The sequence below is a fragment of the Aquila chrysaetos genome, chromosome 25 (assembly GCF_900496995.4).
Source record: "Aquila chrysaetos chrysaetos chromosome 25, bAquChr1.4, whole genome shotgun sequence".
Classification (NCBI taxonomy): domain Eukaryota; kingdom Metazoa; phylum Chordata; class Aves; order Accipitriformes; family Accipitridae; genus Aquila; species Aquila chrysaetos.
Window position 1 is genome coordinate 4,538,714 of NC_044028.1, and position 21,793 is coordinate 4,560,506.

Below are 21,793 nucleotides of genomic sequence, written 5' to 3' on the forward strand. Positions count from 1 at the left end.
CCCCCAAAGCCCATCTCTCTGTGTCTCTGCAGGCCAGCTCTGGTTTGCGTGCGGCAGGCAGGGAGCAAGCCCTCGGGCTGATGACTCCGGATGAGTTAAGACAAGTGTGGGTGTCCCCACCACGTGGGTTTGTGTGGCTGTAGAAAAGCCACCGAGCAGTCCTGCTGCTGAGCGAACCAGGGAGACACCTCATTAAAACAATTTTGAAGATATTCATCCAAACAGAGATGTGAATTTATTTTGCTCACGCTGTCTTTCCTTCGGCGTCCTTTTCTACGAATCTCCCAGCAGATGAATTTGCTGGTAGGAAACAGAAAACCCGGGGATGTCCAGGGGCTTTGGTTGGAAATGGAGCTGGGTGGTGGAAACCCAACAATCCGGTGCCTCTTCTGCATCCATCCGCTTGCTTCTGCATCGCCTCCGGCCGCGGGGCCCGTTGCAGCTCTGGGTATTTCTTGCGCTACAAATGCTTAAATAATCATAACAACACCGTGTCTTCTCGAGCCGTGGACTCATCCTGACGATGATTTTTCCTGTCGTTTCAGGTATTGCCTCCTTTCCCCGGGCTTTTCCTCAGCCCAGCAACGACTTGTCTGAATAATTCAACTAAAAATTCAGGATCGCAAATAAATATGGGATAATTGCTAACAGCTCGCAGACAATCCGCTGCCAGAGGAAGGCTAAACTCCTGGTGAATTATTTATCCGCTATGAATTATTCGCTCGGCCCTGTTACGGAAGAAAAGCTCCTTCCCAACCTTTGCCTGCCAAATGGCCTGGCTGGGGGCGACTCTCCTGGTGCTGACTCAGTTCTTTCCCCACGGCTCCCGGCTCCCGCTGCCTGCCTGCCTGCAGCTCCCGTTGCCTGCACCGCTCGGGGGTTTTCGGGATCTGAGCCCTCTTTTTCAGCCGCGCTGGAGCGGTCCTGCTTCCCCATGGTGTGGCCAAGCCCTGGCATGAGTCCCGTCAGGAGGTGAAGGCATCTTTCTGATGGGGTCTTGCACCCTGTGCAGGCAGGAGTCCCTCTGAAGCAGCTTGCCTGCAGGATCGGTGTCCCCATTACAGTCCCTGCCTGCAGGCTTTGCCTGCGCCTTAGGGAGAAAGTCTGGAAGTTATCAAGTCCTCGGGGAAAAAGGCAGCTCGGCTCCAGAGCGCTGCAGCCCATGGCTGAGCTGGACCCCGTCCTCCGGTGGTAGCATCAAGGAGGTGCTCATCTCTGTGTCTGGGGTCACATACGGTGCCACTGAGTGTTTTGGGCACGTGGAGAAGCTCTGAGCAAGCTTCTCTCTTTTCGGGGCCAATTTGGGGGTACCCCAGGGCAGCTCCAGCCACGCTGCTGGGTGCCTGGGTGTCTCCTAAAGCTCCGGGTCACACTTGCATCCTTCAGGGCAGGTACGAAGGTCGTACTCCCAAACAGTCCTCTGGCTGCTGAAATACATCTCTCCACAGCAATCACACGCTGCCTTACGATGGGAGCCTGAGTGGCTCTCCTTGGGGGAGATGGAAAGGGCTCCCTGGGGGCTCTTCCCACCTATGAGCCCTGGAAAGAGCAGCCGGTGCGGGGCTGGAGTCGGGGATGGAGTCAGAACAGGGGTGTGGGCTGGAGGTTTCCTGCAGGACGCTCGCTAGCTTAAACGCGGTAGCGCTGTGAAACAGTCCGTGATGATGTCTCTCAGCCTGCTCCGGAGCAAGTGCCTCCGGGCTGAACCAGGTGCCTGGGAGCTCTCTCCTGGCCATGGGTGATGGCCTCTGTGGAGCAGGACTCACGGGCATCCCGCTGCTCATTCCTTCCTCCGGGAACACAGCTAGAAATTGCCCTCAGAAGTGAGGAGCCGCCCACCTGGGCTCATCAATCTCCATTTGCATCCAAAAGAAGAAAAAAAAAGATTTAGGAGAAAGATCAATATTCAAAGAGCCTTTTTTTTTTTTTTTTTTTTACATGCTCCTCTGGGGTTAGGAAACTTGAGGCAGGTACTGGGAATAAATCCTCCCAGCTACCTTGATGTAAATCAGGAGGAAGATGATGGATTTATGGGAGTCGTGTCTGATTTACGCTCCTGTGTCTGGTCCCTGCAGGTCGGCGCGTGCCCCTGGGGAGGCGAAGAGCTGGATGGGGACCGGAGCTGCCGCCGCTCCTTCCACCACCAGTCCCCCGCACCGGCGTCCTGCTGCAGCTGAGGTGGGACTGGGGCTGGTGTGGTGTGTCCGGGTGAGTTTTCTTTGCTTTTTAAGCCCAGTTCAGGGAATTTAGGTATTTTTGCTTTGCCTCTTTCTGCTGGTTTTCAGCAAAGCACGTCCGCTCGGGCACCAGTCCCAAAGCGTAGCGATGCCCTGCTGGGGGCTGACTTTCTGACTTGGTGGAGAAAAAGGCTTTTGAGTCGCTCCCAGCGATGCTCTCCCCCTCCATCCCTCCTTCTCTCCCATCCCAAGAGCCGGTGAGGACTTATGCCGGCAGGGTTGGTGTCTCCGTGGAAGAAGGGGAGACTCTTCCTTGGGAAAGTTCTTCTCTGAGGACTTTGAAAGGCCCCCGGGGGGGTGGCGATGGGGGGGGCTTTATCCAACTCTGGGGCTCCCCTCACCAAACCATCCCGGGTTCCCGGCCGTGGCGGGGCTGGGGAGCTGTTGTTATTCCTCTCATGTAGCAGGAAGGATTTCTGCGAGTGCCATAAACCTGTCACGTGGGCAGAGCCTGGGTGAGCTCTAATTGCTTCTATTTGCATAATGAGGCGAGGCTCAGCATCCTGCTGATATTTGAAAGAAGAAAATCAAAATCAGCTCTAGATAAACAACTCCCCCCCCCCCCCATCCCTACCCCCACTCCTAATTTGCACATTTTCTCCCTTAATGCAGGTTTTTCAGCTCTTTGGTCTTCTCGGGAGCACCGGGACCCCCCCTGGGACCCCTCCCCAGAGAGCATGGGTGCTGGGTGCTGGAGTGTGTGTGTGTGTGGGTGCTGCCCCTTTCCTCTGGCTGCAGTGGTTTGGGGGCTTTGCCTGGGGCTGGCGGTGGGGGACATGGTATGGAGGTGTCTGAATGGGAGCTGGAGAGGATTTGGGTGCTCTTGGGGCTGGGAATGTGGAGCCCAGGCTGGAGCTGGGAGCCCCCGGGCTCTGTGCGGGAGTGGGGCTTGCTCATGGCGTGGGGCTGTCCGGTGCCGGAGAGTCTGTGACCAGCCCAGGGCTGGAGGGTTTCCCCGAGTGGGAGCCCAGCAGATGTCACTGCATCCCGGTGTCACTGCATCCCGGTGTCACTGCGTCCCGGCGTCACTGCGTCCCGGCGTCACTGCATCCCAGTGTCACTGCATCCCGGCGTCACTGCATCCCGGCGTCGCTGCATCCCAGCGTCGCTGCATCCCGGCGTCACAGCATCCCAATGTCACTGCATCCCGGCGTCACTGCATCCCAGTGTCACTGCATCCCGGCGTCACTGCATCCCGGTGTCACTGCAGCCCCTGCGGGGACCGTCCTACCTAGGGACCAGGCGCCAGCTGGGGTGCAGCCCTGCTCACACACCCCGTGCTGGCCCCAAGTGTCCTGCTGGCTTCTGGGGACCTGCCAGGGATGGGATGGGATGGGACGGGACGAGACAGGACCCTTCCTCACCTGCGAGCCCCCCGGGGTGGCAGGAAAGGCTTCGCTTGCACCCCAGGTGTTGCTGGCTGGGGGGATGCTCCTGCCCTGGGGCCCTCGGAGGACCTGGAAGAAGGTCCAGAAGGACTTTGAAGAAGGGATGATGACCCCTGGCTGGGCTGTGCCACCAGTCCGTGTCCCCAGATGTGCTGCCCCTCTGTAAGCCCTTTTCCCCACTCACCCACAGCCCAGGGGACCAGGAGCATCCTGGCTCCTCCTGTCCCCAGGGTCTTTCCCAGCAGCCAAACCTGGGTGTCCCCTTGGCCCTGGGGGGACCTTGGGCATCGCCAAGACCTGCTTGGTGCCCACGGCTTTTGGGACCTGGAGGGGCTGTTCTCCTGGTCAGGGTGCCGGGGGGATTTGCACCCTTCGCCCCAGGAAGGACAGTGCCTCGCTCGCTTGAGGCCAGGTAGCAGACACTGCACAGGAACATGCCGTGTCCCTTCCCTGGGGGACGGGGTGAATCGGCTCCTTCCTCCTCCTCTTCCTCCCCGGCACACGGGCTGGTATCCTCTGAACCCTTTGCTGCCCTTCAGGGGAGAAGTGCTGACTCCAGATGTTTCCCTAAATGAGAACCTTCTGCAAACAGTGCCGGTTTATTTTCATACCGAAAGAAAATGAAAGGGCTGTTATGATGACGATTATTAATGTTTTTGCAGCCCGTGTTTGTAGCGGGGGCTGCTGTGCCGATGGGATAGTGGATGGACAGACAGACAGATGCGTGGGGAAGCCGTGTCCCCCCTCCATCCTCTGCTCTCCGGGTGCATCGTTGGGCTGGTTCGCTCTGGCCAGCTCCATCTTATCCCAGCTCTCCGGATTGGGGATGGGCAGTGAGCCCCGTGCCTGTGGTCTCCGCTCCCTTTCCCAGCCCTGGTGGTCCAGGGATGAGCTGGGGGGGGGAGGACCGGGACCCCCGGGAGCGGGGACTTCATCTCAGTAGCAGCAGGAGCACGAAGAGCCCGTGCTCAGAGATGTCCAAGGGTAAAAGGACAGGGGTCAGAGAAGAAATCTCTGCATACGAGTGTTACCAAGAGTGAGCCCTTGTCTGAACGCCCGCCAGGGCTCGGCCACTCGCTCCAGGTGTGACCGAGGATCCCCAAATCACTGCTGTGGCCCAGGACCCTGCCTGGTGTGGAAGGTCAGCACCAGCCCCCTCCTCATCCAGCTCCTGTTTCTGTCTAAGCCCAGTCTCTGGCTGGGATGCTTTTGCTGCTCCCACGGTCCCCTCCAACACGAGCCGTTACCTCCCCCTGACACCCATGTTACTTGGGCTGCTGATAGCCCACGGCTCAGACAAAATCAGCCGGATCTGATTGAACATTTGCTCTGCTCCTCCAAAGCCACCAGCATCCCACCTGCTGAGCCCAGCCCGTGGACCAGCGCCTGCTCTCATCCTTTTTGCTTTCTCGGCCCGTCGGTCTTCAGTGACCTTCAGCCCGCGGCAGGGCTAGAAGGACAGGGGAGATCCGGCTGCCAGCGCTCACTGCTCCCTCTGCTCTCCTGCCCGTGCCAAACCCGCGGCCGGGGCTGCTGCCAGCATCCCCATCCTGGACCGCGGAGGTCTCCCGTTCCCTTGGCCCTCATGGTATGCGAAAGTCCCTCCTCGGGCTGGTGTGCCAAACGGGAAAGGAGCAGCAATGCTTCCCCCTCATCCCCTCTCCCCATCCCCTCCTCATCCTCTGGCCCCTGGTGAAGCCGAGCGGGGCAGGCTGGAGAAAAGGAGAAGTACCCTCAAAGGTGGAAAGAAATCCTCCCCGGCAGCTCTTAATAGGGGGGAAGAGAGGGAACAAGATGGGAGGAGAGGTTGCAAGCATGATCATAGCCCATGCTTGCAGCAAGCGAGCGCGCGTGTGTGTGTGTGTGTGTGTGTATGCACGCCGGCTTTCCATCAGGCTGATAAAAGGACTGGGAGCTCTTGAAGCCGAAGCCAAGGTGAGTAACCTGTGGCTGTCCTGGGGGAGATGGCGGGGGGGGGGAAGGCCTGTTTACTCAAGAGCAGCAGGGATGCTCTGCCAGGAGCCGGGGCCGTCGGTTCTGCGGTGGTAACAGCTCGCTGAGGAGGGGTTGGGTTTCAGCATCCCAGCCCATGCCGTGAGGAGGGACGCCGGCCGGGCAGCTTGGCTGTCAGCCCCCAAATCGGTGGTCCGGGGGGATGCGTTGGCTAGAAGTGCAGGATGGATGGGGGTCTGCCTTCTCCCCGGGTCCCCGCGGCTGAGCAGGGGGTGCTGGGGCTGGTCCCCGCCGTGGTGGGGCTCCCCGCGGCTTCGGTGGAGCAAACACAGCCCAGACACCAACTGGGAAGCGGTGGCTTCGTGCTGACCTGGGTGAGGGGTCTCTACCCCAGGCGAGGGGTCTTTGGTCCCTCTTGCCCTACCAGCAAGCGGGTTTTTTCCTCCTCCCATGCAGACAAGAAGCTCCCATTGCCATTGCACAGCTCTTTTTGCCCTGCCTAGGGTCTCGCTTGCACCCTGCCTGCAAATTTCCAAGGGTTTCCTGGGCTCCCTCATCACCCCCATGTTACATTTGGGATTTGTATTTAATTCTTATTTATTTCTTCATAGGTTTGTTCCTGTCATTGCTGCTGTTCCTGGCCCGGCTTTCCAGCAGGTTTGCTCTGCAGAGAGCTGCAGGTTGGCTATGAAATATGACAAAGCGTTCATTTAAATGCACACCATGATGTCGGCGAGTCCATTAGGGGAATTAATTTGAATGGTTGGCATTTAATAAACAGCCTCGTCCCTCCTCTCCTCCCACCACCCCCCCCGTCGCCATCTCAGAAGGGTTAAAAAGAAACCACATGTGGATATTGGAGGGAGGGGGGGAGCAGGTATCTGGGTCTGGGGAGGTGGGGAATAATAAAAGAGAGCTGGTGTTATAAGAGGAATTGCAGTTTGTTTTGTTCACGGTAAAAAAAAGCACATGTGGAAGGGGGCTGAGCAGAGCAGTTTGGGTTCATGGGGGGTTTGGTGCGTGGAGAAAATAGGGGGATGAAACAGCGATGGGAGCCGGGGAGGACACGCTCCGGCCGGAGGGTCCCAGCCTGCCTCCAAACAGGCTGGGCTGGGGGAAGGCGAGGGGCTTCGAAGGACGTTTCTCCCCATATGGTGTGTATTACAAGCTCCTTTCTAGTTGTAAAGATTAATTTAAAGCCTTTCTCACCTCCCCCCCATCCCTCTTTCATTGACAAATGAACATCTGGGTTGAATGCTGCCCAGATCCTAATCAAAGCATTTTTTCAGGGCCGTTGTCTGCCTTTATGGCTATCTGCTTTTCGGATTCTTTGCAGTTTCAATGCACTTGGCAATTCAGCCTGTAAATACCCCTCTCCGGGATTTATGATTCGGGCTAATGTGATTTTTCTTTTTGCCTCTTGATTCGTTTGTTTGGTTTAGTTTAACGACATTTTCTTGTCTGTGCATAAGTTAGGGCATGAAGGGATTTTTTTTTTTCCCCTCCCCTCTTTGCAGTGGGTTATTAACAATTAGCAAAAATGGCTTTTTTTAGGGGAGGCTACGCTGGCTGATGGGGGCACCGGGGAGCCAAAGGCAGCCCTGAATCCCTGACGAGCATCCCCCGGTCATCCGAAACCATCTATTTTTCTTACAGAAAGCTTGTTTTTTGAGGTTTTGCCGAGAAAGCAGCTTTTCGTCAAAGCGAAGCCGAGCCCTTTCCACGATGCTCAAGGGCTTCTCCGGCGGGGAGAGGCAGCGCAAGCCACAGCCCAATATGGAAAAGCCATTCGCTCCCCGAAACGATGCTCGAGCTGCCGACCGAGACGCCTGAAAAATAGGGAGTGTTGTGGCTGGGATCCCATTCCCATCAAACTTGATTTTTCCCCTGCAAGCTCCAGTTTGGGAGTTAAAGGATTAATATTTAAAACCTAGCTGGGATGTTGAGTAATGTTCATTGTGTCCCAGGTGCTATAGGAAAGGATAGTGCTTGAGCTGGGGCAAAAAGGCAGAAAATTCCCTTTAAGGCAAATACAGGGACTTGCAGGGGACATGGCATGGGGTGCCCTGTGTTGGTCCCCGTCCCTGAATTAGAAGAGAGCTGGGAAACAAAAAAACAATGTTTTTTGGGATATATTCGGAGCATATTCATTCCTGCAGCAAACCTTCCTCCTTGCCCTGGGCTTCCCCTTCCTCTGGCAGAACGGCGAGGCCGGTTATTTACCCCGACGGACGCCTTAATTAAGGTGTGTGATTTCAGGCCATTTAAACCTTCAAGGAGAGATCTTGTTTATACAGCAAGTGCACGAGGTAATGGCAATATGAATTAAAAATGTTCTCCTAAGTGAGATAAAAAATCACCATGGTGGAAAGCGCTTTGCTGCTCTTCCTCGGCTCTCCAGGACGAGGGGTAACCCAAATCCCGGAGCCTCCTCCGGTGCTGCAGGGATGGGTACCATCCATCACCCCGACCCTCTCCACCCGAGGATGTCGCTGGGGAAGCCGAGCTTTGGCTGGGAAACTGGAGCGGGTTAGGAATGGTGGTGGTTTACACCGATTTCCAGCTTGAAGCTGGTGTGGCTGTTCCCACGCACGGCCAAAAACGCATCTTGGTTATTGCAGGGAGAGCTGCGGAGAGCATCCTCGCTCAGGGTGGGGAGCGGTTTTGAGCAGATACAGTTAATCCCTCATCACAGGCACTGGGCCTGTTTTTCCCAAGAAACTCTGAATTTCCCACAAATACAACGAGCCAGGATGCAGCAGGCAGGTCTCTGGCAGTGGATTTGTGGGCATGAAGAGCCAGAGCCGCACTCCTGATGGGTATGGGGCTGAGGTGCTGCCCGTGCAGAGCTCCGGAGGTAGGGAAGTGCCTTCCTGAGCACCCAGAGGAGGCTCTGGGGTGATTTTTAATTTCTTTGCATTTTTGCTCCTCGTTTTTAGAGCGCTCGGCACCTCCTGCCTCTTTTTCATCCCTTTCCTCCTCGACGCTCGCCAAATGAGCAGCAAGCGCGGCCACCGACCGTGGGTCTTCCCAGCAATGCCATCGCCGCCCCGTCAATCTCAAGGTCAGGGTGAAGCCTGACGTCGGTCCGCAGCTGAGCCAGCACATCCGTGGGGCGAGAGCGGCCACCGGCAGCCCCGGGGCGAAGGTGAGGTGGATTTATGGGGTTTCATATCAGCACTATCGATCGGCGGGGCCGTCTCGGCAGTGGGGGGGGGGTTGGATGCTGAGGTGCATCGTGGCCGAGGAGGCTTTTTGGGGAGGGGGAGGAGGGAAGCGGTGGTGTCTGGGGGTGCTGGGGAGCCCTCCTCGATGTCCCCCCATGGACGAGGACACGGTACCCGGCAGCCGCGTCTCCAACCTCATCCCTAACCCCATGCGTCGGGAAGAGCGGGAGAGGGCGGCCGCGGCCCCGCTCTGAGCTGCCGCCGAGCAGAGATTTGCAGCTGAACTCTGCTCAGAAAGTTGCTCTCAGCCTTTTCTCATTTCTTTCTGGATTTAAGGCGGCTTCCAAATTCCTGCACAGCCAAATCCTGGCTGGGGCTGCCAGGAAACCCGGCCAGCAACAAGTACGTGCCGTTTCTGTACCCACAACACAGCCAGTATTGCTGTTATTCTGCCGGTGACGATGACGGGACGGAGCTCCAGCCCTCCCAAGGATGTGATCCCGTCCCCTCCGGGGCTTCGGCCGGCACCCTGCCCTGGGTGCTGCCCCGGGGAGGGCGGTCAGGGCTGCGGCGTTGCCTCCCCTTCATCGCCGCCTTTTTATAAACAAACAAAAAAAACCCCCCACCCCACCCCAGATTCCCTAAACTTTACCCGCCCACCCTCCCCGTAACCTCCCGCTTTCCCAGCGCATGGAAGCACATCGGCTTTATCCATTCCCGCCGGGATTTACGATCCCCGGGACTTCCTGCGCTGCCTTTCAACGCGCTCGCCTCCTTCCCGCCACCGATAAATCAAACCTGTTTTTTTCGGGTTGCTCCTTCCCCGTTTATTTATTTATTTTTATTTCTTCCCCTGCCACTGCCTCCCTCAGTCCCCGAGGGTTTTGGGGGACACCGGAGGCGCGGGGGACAGCGGCAGAGCAGTGAAGCAGCCCTGAGGCCACGGTGAGGGCACACGTTGGATCTCCAGGTGAAATGTTGGTGGCCGGGAAAAGGGGGATTGGGAAAATCCTGCACCGCTGGTATAGACTAAACATCGCTCCCCGTGTCTAAACACCACCAGGATGCGGCCCCGCGCCCTGAGGTCCTCAAAGCTTGGGGCTTTCCATTGAATCCATTCCAGCGTGATCCCAAAGCGATTTTACTGGCAGTCTCGGGAAAGCCCCCCAGCAGGGTCAGGCATCCCGAGCCGGCGCCGGGGCCGAGAGCGGCGCAGCGAAGGTGCACGGGGCTGCGCACGCAGCATCCCCCCAGCCGAGCATCCTCCCGGCCGCGGCGGGGACGGGGAACCGGCTCCGGCCGAGCCCACCCGCGGGATGCCTGATCTGGTCTTTCCACTGGTGACTCACGGAAAAATACTTGTTTTGCAGCGACCGCTCGGCATGATGGGTGTTTCTGCCTTCGTGCCTCGCTCTCCTTTTTTTTTTTTTTTTTTTGTTTGAAAGATCTTTGGTATGAAAACATCTGGGATCCTGACCTTCCTGCGGAGCTTGCCTCACCTGAAGGCATTTTTTTCCCCCCCCTGCATGTGTGCAGGGCTGGCTGTGCAAACCACGCTCCAGCAGCTGCCTGGGAAGCAGCCCGGTCACGCTCCCAGGTTTCAATTTTGGGGGGTTTATTATTTTTGAGCGGCTCTTATACAACAGCGGAGGAAGCTTGGAGGGTTTCCACCGCCCCGCGCCAGTTCCTTGCGTGCTGGTTTCGGCACGCCTGCCAGTGCCGCCGGCTGCACCGGGACCCCCCCAAGGCTCTCCGCAAGGTTTGAGGCACAACCCGGGGTGATGGGGCTGGGGACTGAGCCCAGCTCTTTCTGGGTGTCCCCACTGTCCCCAAGGCCAGGCAGGACGGGGTGAAGTGGGACCTCGCTGCGTGGCTCCGCACCTTGCTGCCTTGTAGGGAGCGAGCAGGATCCGCCGGTAGAATTGGGTTAAAACACTCAAAATGGTGAATGATGCTGATTTACGCTTCGGGTTTCCAGCACTGCGCTGCTCCCCAAATACTTGCCTTTCACCTCTTTTTCCCCCCCATCCTTTGGAGGGCAGGGATGGAGCACAGCCCCTTCCCAGTGGGACCAGCCCATCCCAGCCCCGGCCAGTTGCAGAGGGAGCCCGGGGCAGCTCTATATTTAACTGAATTGGCTTTTGTAAATGTTTTTTCTTGGAAGCGGGAGTGGAGAGGGATGCTCCTCAGTGCTCGCCGCCGCGAGCTTTCCCGCCTGACTTACCACATCTTCACCCTTTTCTCACAGAGCACCGACCCTGCCGCTGCTCTCTGGAAAGCAGATTAGTTTTTTTTTTTTTTTTGGGGGGGGGGGTGGTTTAGCTTGGAAGCTGGGATGGAAAATTATTTCCAACCCCCAAATTAGAAACAGAATAATAATAAAGCGCCTTGTTTTGGAGGGGACGGTGTGTGTCATCCCGCAGCAATGAGAAGCTCGTGCTGAAGAGGAGCAAAGAGCTGTGATTTATTTTTTTAATGCTACCCAAAGGACTGACTTGGCTCCGGGATGTTGCTCTCGCTCCCTTGTACCCGTCGACGGGGATGGCCGAGCTGCCGTGGGCAGGGGACACCCACAGGTGGGTACCCTTCCAGTGTGGGGGGGACACCTATCACCCAATTTAGTTGTCCTTACACTTGTTTTTGTGGAGAAAAGGGGAATGTGCTGTGCGGTTTTCTGCCCTGCTCTTCCAGAGGGGGTTCAGATGGAGAGCTGATGTTAAGTGATGGGACAGGAGCCAATATTTTGCCGTGCTGGGCTGGAGGGAGGCGTGAGCAGGCGATGGTTTCTCCTTGGGATTTTTTTTTTTTTTCAATGCAGTGGATTAGGACGATTTCACTGTGGGTTGCTCTCTCTATGGTCTCTATCCCCCCAAAACCATCAGGTCCTATGAAAACTGGGTCGGACTCTTGGAAAAAGAAGTCATGCTGGGACAGTAGCTGGTCCTGCCTGGGATGGGCTCATCCCTGTGATCACCAGCCACCACAGCATTGCCAGAAAACCCTTAAAAATAATATATTTTTAAAAATTGCAAGGGATTCTCCCCATGTGTGGCAGTGGTGGCTGCTCAGGGGCTCAGAGACCCAGTTTAAAGTCTGAATTCCTGCTGCAGAGGAGCCTTCACCCCACTATATTTCTCTCCCCGTCAGGTATAACACGTTGTGCACCCAAAAGCGATGCCCAAGTCGGGGTGCCCCGTCTGCCTTCGGGGTGCCCCCAGAGCGGGTTTGGGGGGAAGCAGTCTGCGTGGAGCCAGTCGCTGCGATTTAATAAGACACTTATTGTATGTTAAATATCAACAGCTGATAGGAAACATGTGTCCCGAGGATTAACAGCCATGTAAAAGATAAAGCAGTGAGTTAAACCTCCAAACAGCATGTTTCAAATAACCCACCACTGGTGCAATGTGCAATAACGGGGGTAATAAGGCTTGGGACGGGGAAGGTAAAACGTGTATCGCAGATCACCATGTCCTGATAACCTTGGGATGGGGCTGAGGCCGGGTTTTCTCCCAGCGAGGTGATGCCCGGGGATGCCGGATGGCACAGGAGCGACGTCAGCTCCTTCTTCCCCCATTTCTTCCTCCCTTTCCACCTCTCCCCCTTCTTCTTATTTTTTTTTTTTCCCAGGCCCCAATTTCTCCCCTGTCGAGGCAAATGCTTTGGCTAATTAGCAAAACGTGTCAAAGAAAATGATTAATGTCCCGCGAGGAGGTTTAGCTGCCTTTGTGCCGGCATTGCCTGACTTCTGCTCTTAAAGGTTTTATTAAAAGATAAGGGAGCTCGTGACGGGCGAGAAGCATGTGCTCTCCTGGGTGTTAAAGGGTCGGAGAAGGGGGGGGATGCGGGGCAGATTGGGGTCACCCTCGGAGGGAGAGGTGAGGGCTCGTGTTTCTCTGCCTCTGTGAGCGACCGTCACCGTGGTGTCTGGCCTTGGCAGGGGAAAAGACATTAAAAAAATGGCTGAATGCCTCCTTTATTCTTCCAGGGGCAGGTAATTTAATCTCATCAGCCAGGTTATGAACGTTTCTGTGTTACGGGGTTTTGCACGGGTGCGTGCTCCGGGAGCGATGCTTTAGGGGCTCTCGGGAAGGGGATGCTCGGGGTGGGCGCCCCAGGTCGGTGCCGAGTCCTGTCGGCTCCTGTCCCGCTTGCCAAGGGCAGCGGTGGCGGCAGGGACAGAGGTGCTCGGGCACGGGTTTGCCGGACCCTGTGGGCACAGGGGTGCCCGTGGTCGGGCTCGAGCCCTGTGGGATATCCCCGACGCTGTTTGCTGTGGGCTGAAACCCTCCATCCCAGCTCCATCCTGGGGGGTCCCGGGGCCGGGTGGGCAGCAGAGGCGCAGGCAGGGAAACTGAGGCACGGTCCCATTAGGCTCCTGCCAGGACCACCGTATGCAGCATCTGACTGTCCTCATCTCTCATGGGTTCGGGCATGTTTTCAGCAACCCCCAAAGCACGACCAATTCAGCAATCCCCGAAATGCATACTCCCTGCAACCCAAACCCCTGCAAAACCCCCAAACCAGCAGCCTTTGCCGTGGGGTCTTGCAAAAAGCAAAAGTTATGTGGCAGCTGCCACTGCGGGAACACACGAACCGGAGCTGGCAGTGCCACGGCATCCCCGTGCCGTGCCGAAATCCCAGCCAGGACATCGGCCCTGGGAGCCCGGAGAGGATGAGGGTGGTGGGAGTGCCATCACCAGCACACTTGTTATTTTTTTAAATAGTGAGCGATTCCAAAACCTGTTCAGACACCGATGTCTGCAACTGCAGAGGCCTGAGCCACTCGACGCATGTCAGAGGGGTCGGTGGGGGTTGGGGCTGGCTGGCAGGAGCCTCAGTGGGGGCTGCGGGGGCTGCTCCGCAAGGTTCTCCTCCAGCAAACAGACCTCTGGGCTTAATAAGCTATTTGTAAAACTCACTCTGGATAAACAAGAGGCCGTGTGTCAGGCTGAAGGCGGCCTCGCAGGGCTCCGCCGTGCGGGGTGGGACCTCAGCGCAGAAATATTTTCAAGATAAACAGAGGAAAATGAGTCCTGGAGGAGGCCGGAGCCACTGGCAGCGGCACGCCGCTCCTCTCGGAGATATTTCGGGGCAGGAACTTGGCTTTCTGCATGCTGTGGCTGAAAGATGCTTTTTTTCTTTTGCCTCCAAAGGGAACCTCGCGTGCTTCTGACTCAAAAATAAACCCGAGGAGCGGTTGGCATTGAAGCCAGTGGTGGGGAGAGGTGCAAAGCCTGGAGCTTGCAGGGGAGTTTTGGGGTGAGGGCGAGGGACGCAGCCGGGATGCACGGCTGCTGGTGCAGGTCCCCCTCGGGCAGAGCTGCCCTCCCTAGGGAACCCCCATGGGGCAGCACCCGAGGCCGAGGTGGCAATATCGGTAATATCGGCAATACGAGCAGCAGAGCCGCCTTGCCTGGCTGTTGGTGCCTCCTGCCCTCCGTCGACTCCTCCGTTCCCCCACACAGGTAGAGGCAAGGTAGCGGTGCGCAGGGTGGGATACGGGCATCCCCCTGCCCTGTGCCTGGCCTTGGCCGGAGCTCGGGAAATGGGCTGGGGTCCGTCCTTCCATCTCCTCCGTCTCTCCATCCCCTCTATCCCTCCATCCCTCCCTGTCCATCCGGAGCAGCAGCGGAGGTGATGCTCCGGCGGGGTGGGACAGGGGACAGGGCGAGTGCCCCGGGAGCCCGATGGGCTCTCGCCGCAGCATCCCTGCATCTCGATGGCTGAAACGCAGCATCCGTGCTCGAGGCCGGGGACGGCCCAGCGGTGGCTGGGGCAGCGCGGTCCCGTCTGGATGGTGGCAATCTGGCCCCTTGGAATGCTAAAGTGGGCAAACTGGGGTGGGGGGGGAAGCTGTCCCTTCTCCTTGTCCTGCAAACCTTGCAAACCTCCCTTTGGCCACGGGGCTCCGCGGTGGTCTCCTTCTCCCCTGTTATGGTCTGGAAACTTTGCAACCGTGGGGCGATGCTCGGCTTGGGGCACCACGGCTGGGACCCGCCGGCAGCCCCGGCAGCTGAGATCTCCCAGCGTGTCTCTCCCTCTCTTCCCCACCCCCAGCAAATTTAATTAAAAGTCATTCAGATTCCTTTGAAAGAAAATGTCATCCGTCGACACAATTACACTTTAACTAACCAAAGCTGTTACAGTTCCTATATATATTGGAATCAGCCTGTCGTTATTAGTTCTAAGTAAGTAATTTATTCCCATTATTGTGTTCAAATTACAGGATATTACCCCCTGGGGAAATAATCCTGTTATTTGAAATGTAAAAAAGAATTCACATGGACAACAATGGATTCCTAAATGAACCCAACAACAGTCCCCAATCCAAGTGCGGCATCACTTGCCTTGGATAGAAAAATATAAAGTTGCTTTTAAAAACGCTCTTTTCTCCTCTCTTTCCTCCTCCTACCCCAATGGAGGTAAATAGGGGTCCTCCTCTTCTTCAGAAGCCTCTTATTTATTGAGGGAATCCTGGATGTGCAGGAATTTGATGGGAGCATGGGGGGGGTGGACGACAGATGTATATGTGTGTCCCCCCTTATTGTGGCAGTGGGAGGGGAACCCTGGGATGGTGGGATGCGAGTGCCCGGCACAGCCCGGCGGGTTTCTGCCGGAGCTGGGAACCGTCGTTTTTCTCTGGCAAAGAGCTGCTGAGCCTCTTTGGAAACACTGTTCCCTTGATCAAGATCTTCAGCGAAGCCAAATAACAGCTCGTCTCTGCAACACCCAAACATAAGCAACTAATTTGGACCACCGAAAGGAAAAAGGGGGAGGAAAAAAAAAAAAAAAAGAAAAGAAAGAGAAAGAGGAGGAAGAGGGAGGGGAGGGAAGAAAATCAGATACACTTGTAACCTGATTACAACAGCCAGCTATGTGTGCAAAATCACAATGCAGCTCTATAATTAAATCTCTCTTTCCCCCTCCTGCCGAGCTCTTTCCTCTAACAGGCACGGTACAAAAACAGTCGTTAGGACATCAAATTCCAGCTCCGACAAGAGGGGACTTTTTTTGTCTATAGCTGCTCGGCTCGTCTTTAAGGAAATAGTAATTATAAGCCCAGTGCTGCCGGCTGACGAGCTTTGTGGAGCAGAAAGGGCTCGTCTCGTCCAACCGCTCCTTCCCCCTTGGCTTCACTTGGGGCCGTGCAGAGGACTGGGGTGATGGGAAAAGCGAGGGGATAGCCCCGGGAGCCAGCCATGGACACCCCCCTCCTTGGGTTGGTGTTCGGGGTGAGAGGAAACACTGGGGTCTAATAAGATGCTCAAGGGCTTGGAACCACAGGTATTTCTTCCCCTCTTGCCCTGCTGAATCCATCTCACGTGTTTAGCATCAGCAGTTTGGTACCCGGTGTAGGCTGTGGCAGGGGACTGCCAGGCGGGTGCGATCGTTGGATGGATGTATAAAATACCCACGAGGGATGCGAGGAGCCAGCGCCTTCGTGGACACGGGGAAAACTGCTGCACGGTTTTCCCAAGGGTTTCTTCCCTGCCCGGCGCTCGGTTTCTCCGTGTGGTGGTGGCAGATCCCAGGCCACGAGGTGATGGAGGGATGCTGCGGACGGGGCCGGCTTGATGGACCCCAAAGGGAGCGGGGAAAGGAGCCTCCGGCACGGTGGCTGCAGGGAGGGCAGGACTGGCAGCCTTCCCCCCCAGCCCTGCCTGTTAATGACTTTGATTTACTCCACGTTCGTCACAGCGGGCTATTCCCATCCCTGTGACACCCAGCACGTGCTTTTGCTGGCAGCTGCAGGCTGGATTCAGCCTTAGGGACCCATTTCCTCGCGGGCAGGTTCCTGCTTGCTTCTTCAGGGTATTTTTGGGAACAGGTTTTGCATCCCGTCTTTTTTTCTGCTAGCAAGTTGGGGGGGGGGGGGTGAGCTTCTTGCAATGACGGCACGTCTGGTGCAACGACTTGCAGCATGGTGGGGAGGGCGAAGGAAAAAGCCTGGCAGCAGGGGACCCAAAAACGGGTCCCAGTATGCAAGATAACTACCACCGAGGTAGGATTTAGCGATCGCACCTCGTCGTGGCAGGCTGGCACGTGCAAGAAAGCAAGACCAAGCACACACGCAGGCTCTGCAACGCGCGGCGTGCGACATGGAAATTCAGATGCTGTTCCAATAAAGCTGTGGATGTTTGGTTTTAATGGCAATTAACAGCTGTTAAAAGGCGAAAGATCTATTCTAATAATACCTAGAGCTTCTGGTGCCTTTCATGAAGGGATTTGAAAATACATTTGTGAGTGTTAATTTTAAGCCACTATAACGTACCCCGGGGAGGTGGATGGGTTTACCTTGTTTTCAGGCAGGGAAGCCGAAGCAGGCCAGGGCACGGAGCGGGGACGAGCATTTAATGCCGGCAGCGGTGGTGAAATCCCTGCCTGGCTCTGAAGAGGGACAGGACCAAGCCAGGGCCCAGCCGGCAACGTCGAGGCAGTTTTCACCGGCATTTCCCTGGTCTTTTATTTTTGGGGGGGAGATTAACTTGGTGCAAAAGCAGAGGCACTTGCGAGTTTAACCTTCAGCAGGACCCTCGTGCTGGGGGGGCACGTAAGAAAACGTCTTTCCCTGGGAGATGCTGCAAATCTGGATTTTCCAGTTCCTGGAGGGCTCTGCTTGTTTAAATTAGAAGCAGATAGGAGAGGTGAATTTTAAGAAGGACAGAGCAAAGGCACACAAGTATGCAGTTAACTTCTAAACTTCTTTCTCTGGATCTCCCGCTGAGTAAATGCTTTAGGAGCTTCAAACCACAGCTTTTAATATCTCCTTAACATGCCCCGCGATTCCTTTCCCCCTGTCAAAACGGCAAGAGCAGCTGTGAATATTTTCCATTTTAAAATGTTTTGTATGCATACGAAAGTACCTGCAGCTCCTGTGGGCCGGGCTACGGAGAAATGCTGAAGCCAAGGGTATCTATTTTATATCAAACCTCAAAATAGCACATGCTACTGCCTCTCGCTCGCTCATGTCCTGCATCCAGGAGGGTATTTTTGATTTAACTGACAGATCAAGGGAAAAATCCCTATTTCACTCTGTTGATGTAGAAGATCTTGTCATTCGGAGCTCAGTATTCCTGTTCACCTGGGCGTCGGATTGTTTTAAACTCACAAATGCAGAATCGGTAATACTGGGGTGTTATATAGGGATTGCAGATTTGGGGAGGTTTCCCATGCACGTTTCTCTGCTAAACCACATTTTTTCCGCTGAAAGGTGTAACTGCCGTTTCCGCGCCTTACAACCAATTTAGCAGCCGGTCCGTAGCCGAAAAACGCAGGCAGTAATTACAGCTTTGGGATTCGTGCTCCTCTCAAAGCTCTCTATGGGTTGTGCATGTCAGCCCTCCTCCCTGCCTATTTTTTCCTGATCTTGGATGAAAAAAGCTTATTATTGGGTAAAAGGGAAAAAAAAAAAAAAAGAAAATAAACCACCCCGATCTATCAAAGATCCAGTCTAGCTGTGACAAAAGCCCAGTACTAGGGGCTTCGTGGAGGGTGTGAGAAGCACGGGACTCCCAGCACGGGGCAGATCCTGACATGGGGGGGTCCCAGTTTGGGGTTTGGGGCGGGGGACAAGCGAGCGCACAGGTGGCAGAGCGGGAAAGCAGGGAGGATTTGTGCATACGCACCCGCCGTCCTGTGCCGGGCAGGGAAAAAAACCCAGCAGGCTTTATTTGGACTTGAAAACCAGACTGCGGTTTGGGAGACGTTTGGCTTTCCAAACCCTGGAGCTGCGGGGTCAGAACTGCTGTGAATGGGGTGGCGGGGGGGGGCACCACCCGTATCCCTGTGTGTGTCCCCCCCCAGGTCCTTCTCCCACGCCGGCGGGGTGGTGGGTCAGCGGGGCTGGGACGGTACAAGGATGCTGCAGCCTTCAGCTGCGGCTGGGCATTGGGTACGGCCCCTGGGGGGGACGGGGGGGGGGGTGGATTTCTCGGGTACCCCCCCTGTCCCATGCAAAGCCCACAGCCAGGCTGAGCGCAGGGTTTATAATCAGCCAGGATTTATGGAGAAAAACGAAATCCTGAGCTGTTCTGGTCATTAATCAGGAATTCTTTGCTGGGTTCCCAAGCTGTTTCCCCGGGGATCTCCTCATGGGCACCCCCCAACCCGCAGCCCCCTCCCCATGGACAGCAGCTCTTTCTTTGCAGGCAAGGGGGCTGGGGGGGGGACGGGGACCCCGGGCTTTTGAATTAACCAACCCCCCCCGTCGATGAATAAGTCCCCCAGGATTCATCGGAATAAATCCCAGCAGGGACCCCCTTGCCTTCAAATACCCACCTCTGGTTTTATTTGGGGGGGACGGGACCCCGCTGTCGGTCTCGGTTCTGCTTTTAAGATTGGGAGGGGGGGCAATGAAATCAGGGCAAAGCTTTGCCGACGCGTTGGGATCGTCGCCGTCCGTGTTTTAATGTGATTTATGCCTGGTTTTCTAAATCCAGCCACTGACTGCACGCTTTAAATATAGCTCCAAAACCAGCCTGAAAACGTGTAGTAAGCACGTTAAAAACGGAGATCACCGGGGGGGGGGAGTTATTGGGGGGGGGATGTGGGGGGGTCCCAGCAGATGGCTGGGGATGGGATGGGGTTCCAGCGGGGCCTGCTCCCAGCCCGCCGGCGCAAAGTCGAGCGCTGGGTTTGCAATGAACGGGTGAGTCGTCGTGTCGTCCCCCCCCCAAAAACCTTGGCAGCCCCCCAAACCTTGGCAGCTCCCCAAAACAGGGGAAGATGCATTAGGGATGGGGGGGCATCAGTTTGCTTTGCCTCCCACGTCTCCAGACAGGTCCCCCCCCAAATCCCAGCCCCCCCCCCCCCCCCCCCACCTTCCAGTCCTACCTGTATCCCCGGGATTGGGGGGGGGGGTGGGGGGGTGGGCTGTGAGCTCCGGCCCGCTCCAACGCCTGGGGCCGGCCCGGAGACAATTTCGTCTTCGACCGGGGGCGCGGGGGGGGGGGGGGGGGAGGGGAAAAAAAAAAAAAGGGAAAAAAGAAGGAAAAAAAGAAAAAAAAAGGAAAAATGGGAGAAAAAGGGAGAAAAAAGAAAAAGAAGGGAAAAGAACGTAAGGGGAGAGGTGGAGGGCGAGGACGCGGGCGCGCAGGGGGGGCGGGGGTGCCCCCTCCCCGGGGCGGGGGGCGGCCCGGGGGCGGGCGGCACCGTGGGAACCTGCCGGGAGCCCGGGGCACCGGCACGGGGGGGGGGGGGGGGGGGGGGGGGCAACGCGGTGCTGAGCAAGGGGCTGCTGGCGGCCCCCCCCCCCAGTAATTTTTTTAATAAAAAAATGGGTATTTTTAGAGACAGCGGTGTTTGCGGTAAAGCTTTGCGGAGAAAATGTTGAGAGCGGCCGCCACCCCCCAATTTTCCCGGGACTTTCGCGGCCCCAGCCCGGCCCCCCCCCCCCGAAAGGGGGGGGCAGCTTCAGCTGGGGGGGGGTCCTCTATTCCGGAAAATAACCGGGAGAAAAGAGGGGGAGAGGCGTTAATGTGGAAAATGATGGGAAAATGGTGCCCCGCCCCCCCAGGGCAGAACCACCACCGCGCCTCGGAGGGAAAAATAATAATAATAATAAAAATGTGTATATCTAGATTTAAGGGGGGGGCGGGTTTTTTTTTTGGGGGGGGGGGGGGAGGCGGCTCAGTGCTTTGCAGCAGTGTTGCCCCAGCCCGGAGCTGCTGCTACAAGATGGCTCCCGGCCGGGGGAGGAGGAGGAGGAGGAGGAGGAAGGGCCGGAGCCGCGGGGGAAAGGGGGGGGGACGACACGGCCCCCCCCGCCACGCCCGGGCCGGGGTTTTTATTAGCATTTTCCTGATTTATGGCATGCCAACCCCCCGTCCCGGGGACAGCGGCGGGGAGGTCCGGGCGTGAAGGCATTAAACATTTATAAAATATGCTTTTAAAGCCACATAAAAGCGATCAAGCCATTAATATCTCCCCCCCCCCTCCCCAATTCCCCCCTTTTTGGTTTACTAAAGGGAAAAAAAAAAAAAAAGCCCTCCCCCTGGCAGCATCGGGGTTTGAGCCCTCGCCTCTGACGCAGCCGGGTTTTGCTCTTAGATATAAATAAAAACATGTATTTTTATTTTTTTTTTTCTCTCGCGTTAAACACAGCGCCTTTCGGAGCGTGAGAGCTTTTCGAGGAACGCGGCTCCGCTTTTCTTAAAACGATTAAAAATAAGCAGGAAAGTGCCGGGGGGGGGGTGGTGGTGGGTGTCACGGCGGAGAAGGGGGGGTCCGGGGGGGGGGGCCGCTCCTCTCCCGCCTCCGCTTTTGGGGCCGTTTCTCCCGTTTTCTGGCCACTGCCCCGGCGGGCGCCTCGAAACTCTCCTGCCGGGGCGTGCGGGGGGGCGGCTTTATTATTATTATTATTATTATTATTTTAATATATACCGGGATTAAATTAGATTTTCCCCTCCCCCCCTTTTTCGTTATAAAAGCCGATTTTAAAAAAAATTTAATTAAATAAAGAAGCGGGGCGGTGGATCGGGCTCTATGGGGGGGGCCGTTGGCACCGATGGGGTGTCCGCTACCCCCCCCCCGGGGGGGGCGCTCGGTGATGCACAGGGCTGGGCGGAGAAGGGAAAAAAAAAAAAAAAAAAAAAAAAAAAAAAGTAAAAGTTGGGCTGGACGGCGGGGAAGAACCAAAACCCGGGCGGGCAGCGGAGCGGGGGGGGGGACGACGACGGGGACGGTCGTCCCCCCCCCCCCACCTCCGCAGGCAGCGCGGCTTCTCCCGCCCGTTTCTCGCGCTAAACCCAGCTGGAAAAAAAAACGGAGTTTTGGTGAAATCGGAGGGAGGCGGGGGGTGTCTCTTCCCCCGGCCTTCCTTTTCACCCTATTTTTAAATTTTTGGGGGGGGGGGCGTGGCCCGCAGGGAGGGAAGGAGACCCTCTCCCCCCCCCCCAGCCTCTCCCGCTCTCCCTCAAAGGCCGCTTTGTCCGCGGCGGGGCCGTGGGAGAGGGCCCGGCGGCACTTCCCCCTCAGACCTTCCCGGGGGGGGGGCGGCCCTCACGTCCCTCAGCCGAGGCTTGGCGGAGGGGGGGGACACACGATTTAA

General features: G+C 56.7%; 1 protein-coding gene and 1 long non-coding RNA gene across 3 annotated transcripts in view; one reads left to right on the top strand and one right to left on the bottom strand.

The window, feature by feature from the left end:
• Positions 1-9,761, top strand: part of FBXL18 (F-box and leucine rich repeat protein 18) — a 47,975-nt gene extending 38,214 nt beyond the window's left edge. Inside the window, exons 5-9 of one of the 2 annotated variants that reach the window (XR_003921597.2) lie at positions 546-691; positions 2,076-6,258; positions 8,518-8,726; positions 9,082-9,147; positions 9,618-9,761. Coding sequence is in view for 1 of the 2 variants with exons in the window: in XM_030002480.2 (XP_029858340.1) it covers positions 546-597 (52 nt within the window). In the remaining variant the exon portion in view is untranslated. Of the gene's footprint in view, positions 1-545; positions 1,088-2,075; positions 6,259-8,517; positions 8,727-9,081; positions 9,148-9,617 lie in introns of those variants that run through there. The other variant, XM_030002480.2, reaches the window with a different exon arrangement.
• A 5,165-nt stretch (positions 9,762-14,926) lies between these two features.
• LOC115335933 lies at positions 14,927-20,345 on the bottom strand. The gene is made up of 2 exons (XR_003921582.1): positions 19,579-20,345; positions 14,927-19,223 (listed from the first exon to the last, which is right to left on the bottom strand). It is a non-coding gene; the product is annotated as an uncharacterized LOC115335933 (long non-coding RNA).
• Positions 20,346-21,793: the final 1,448 nt, after the last annotated feature.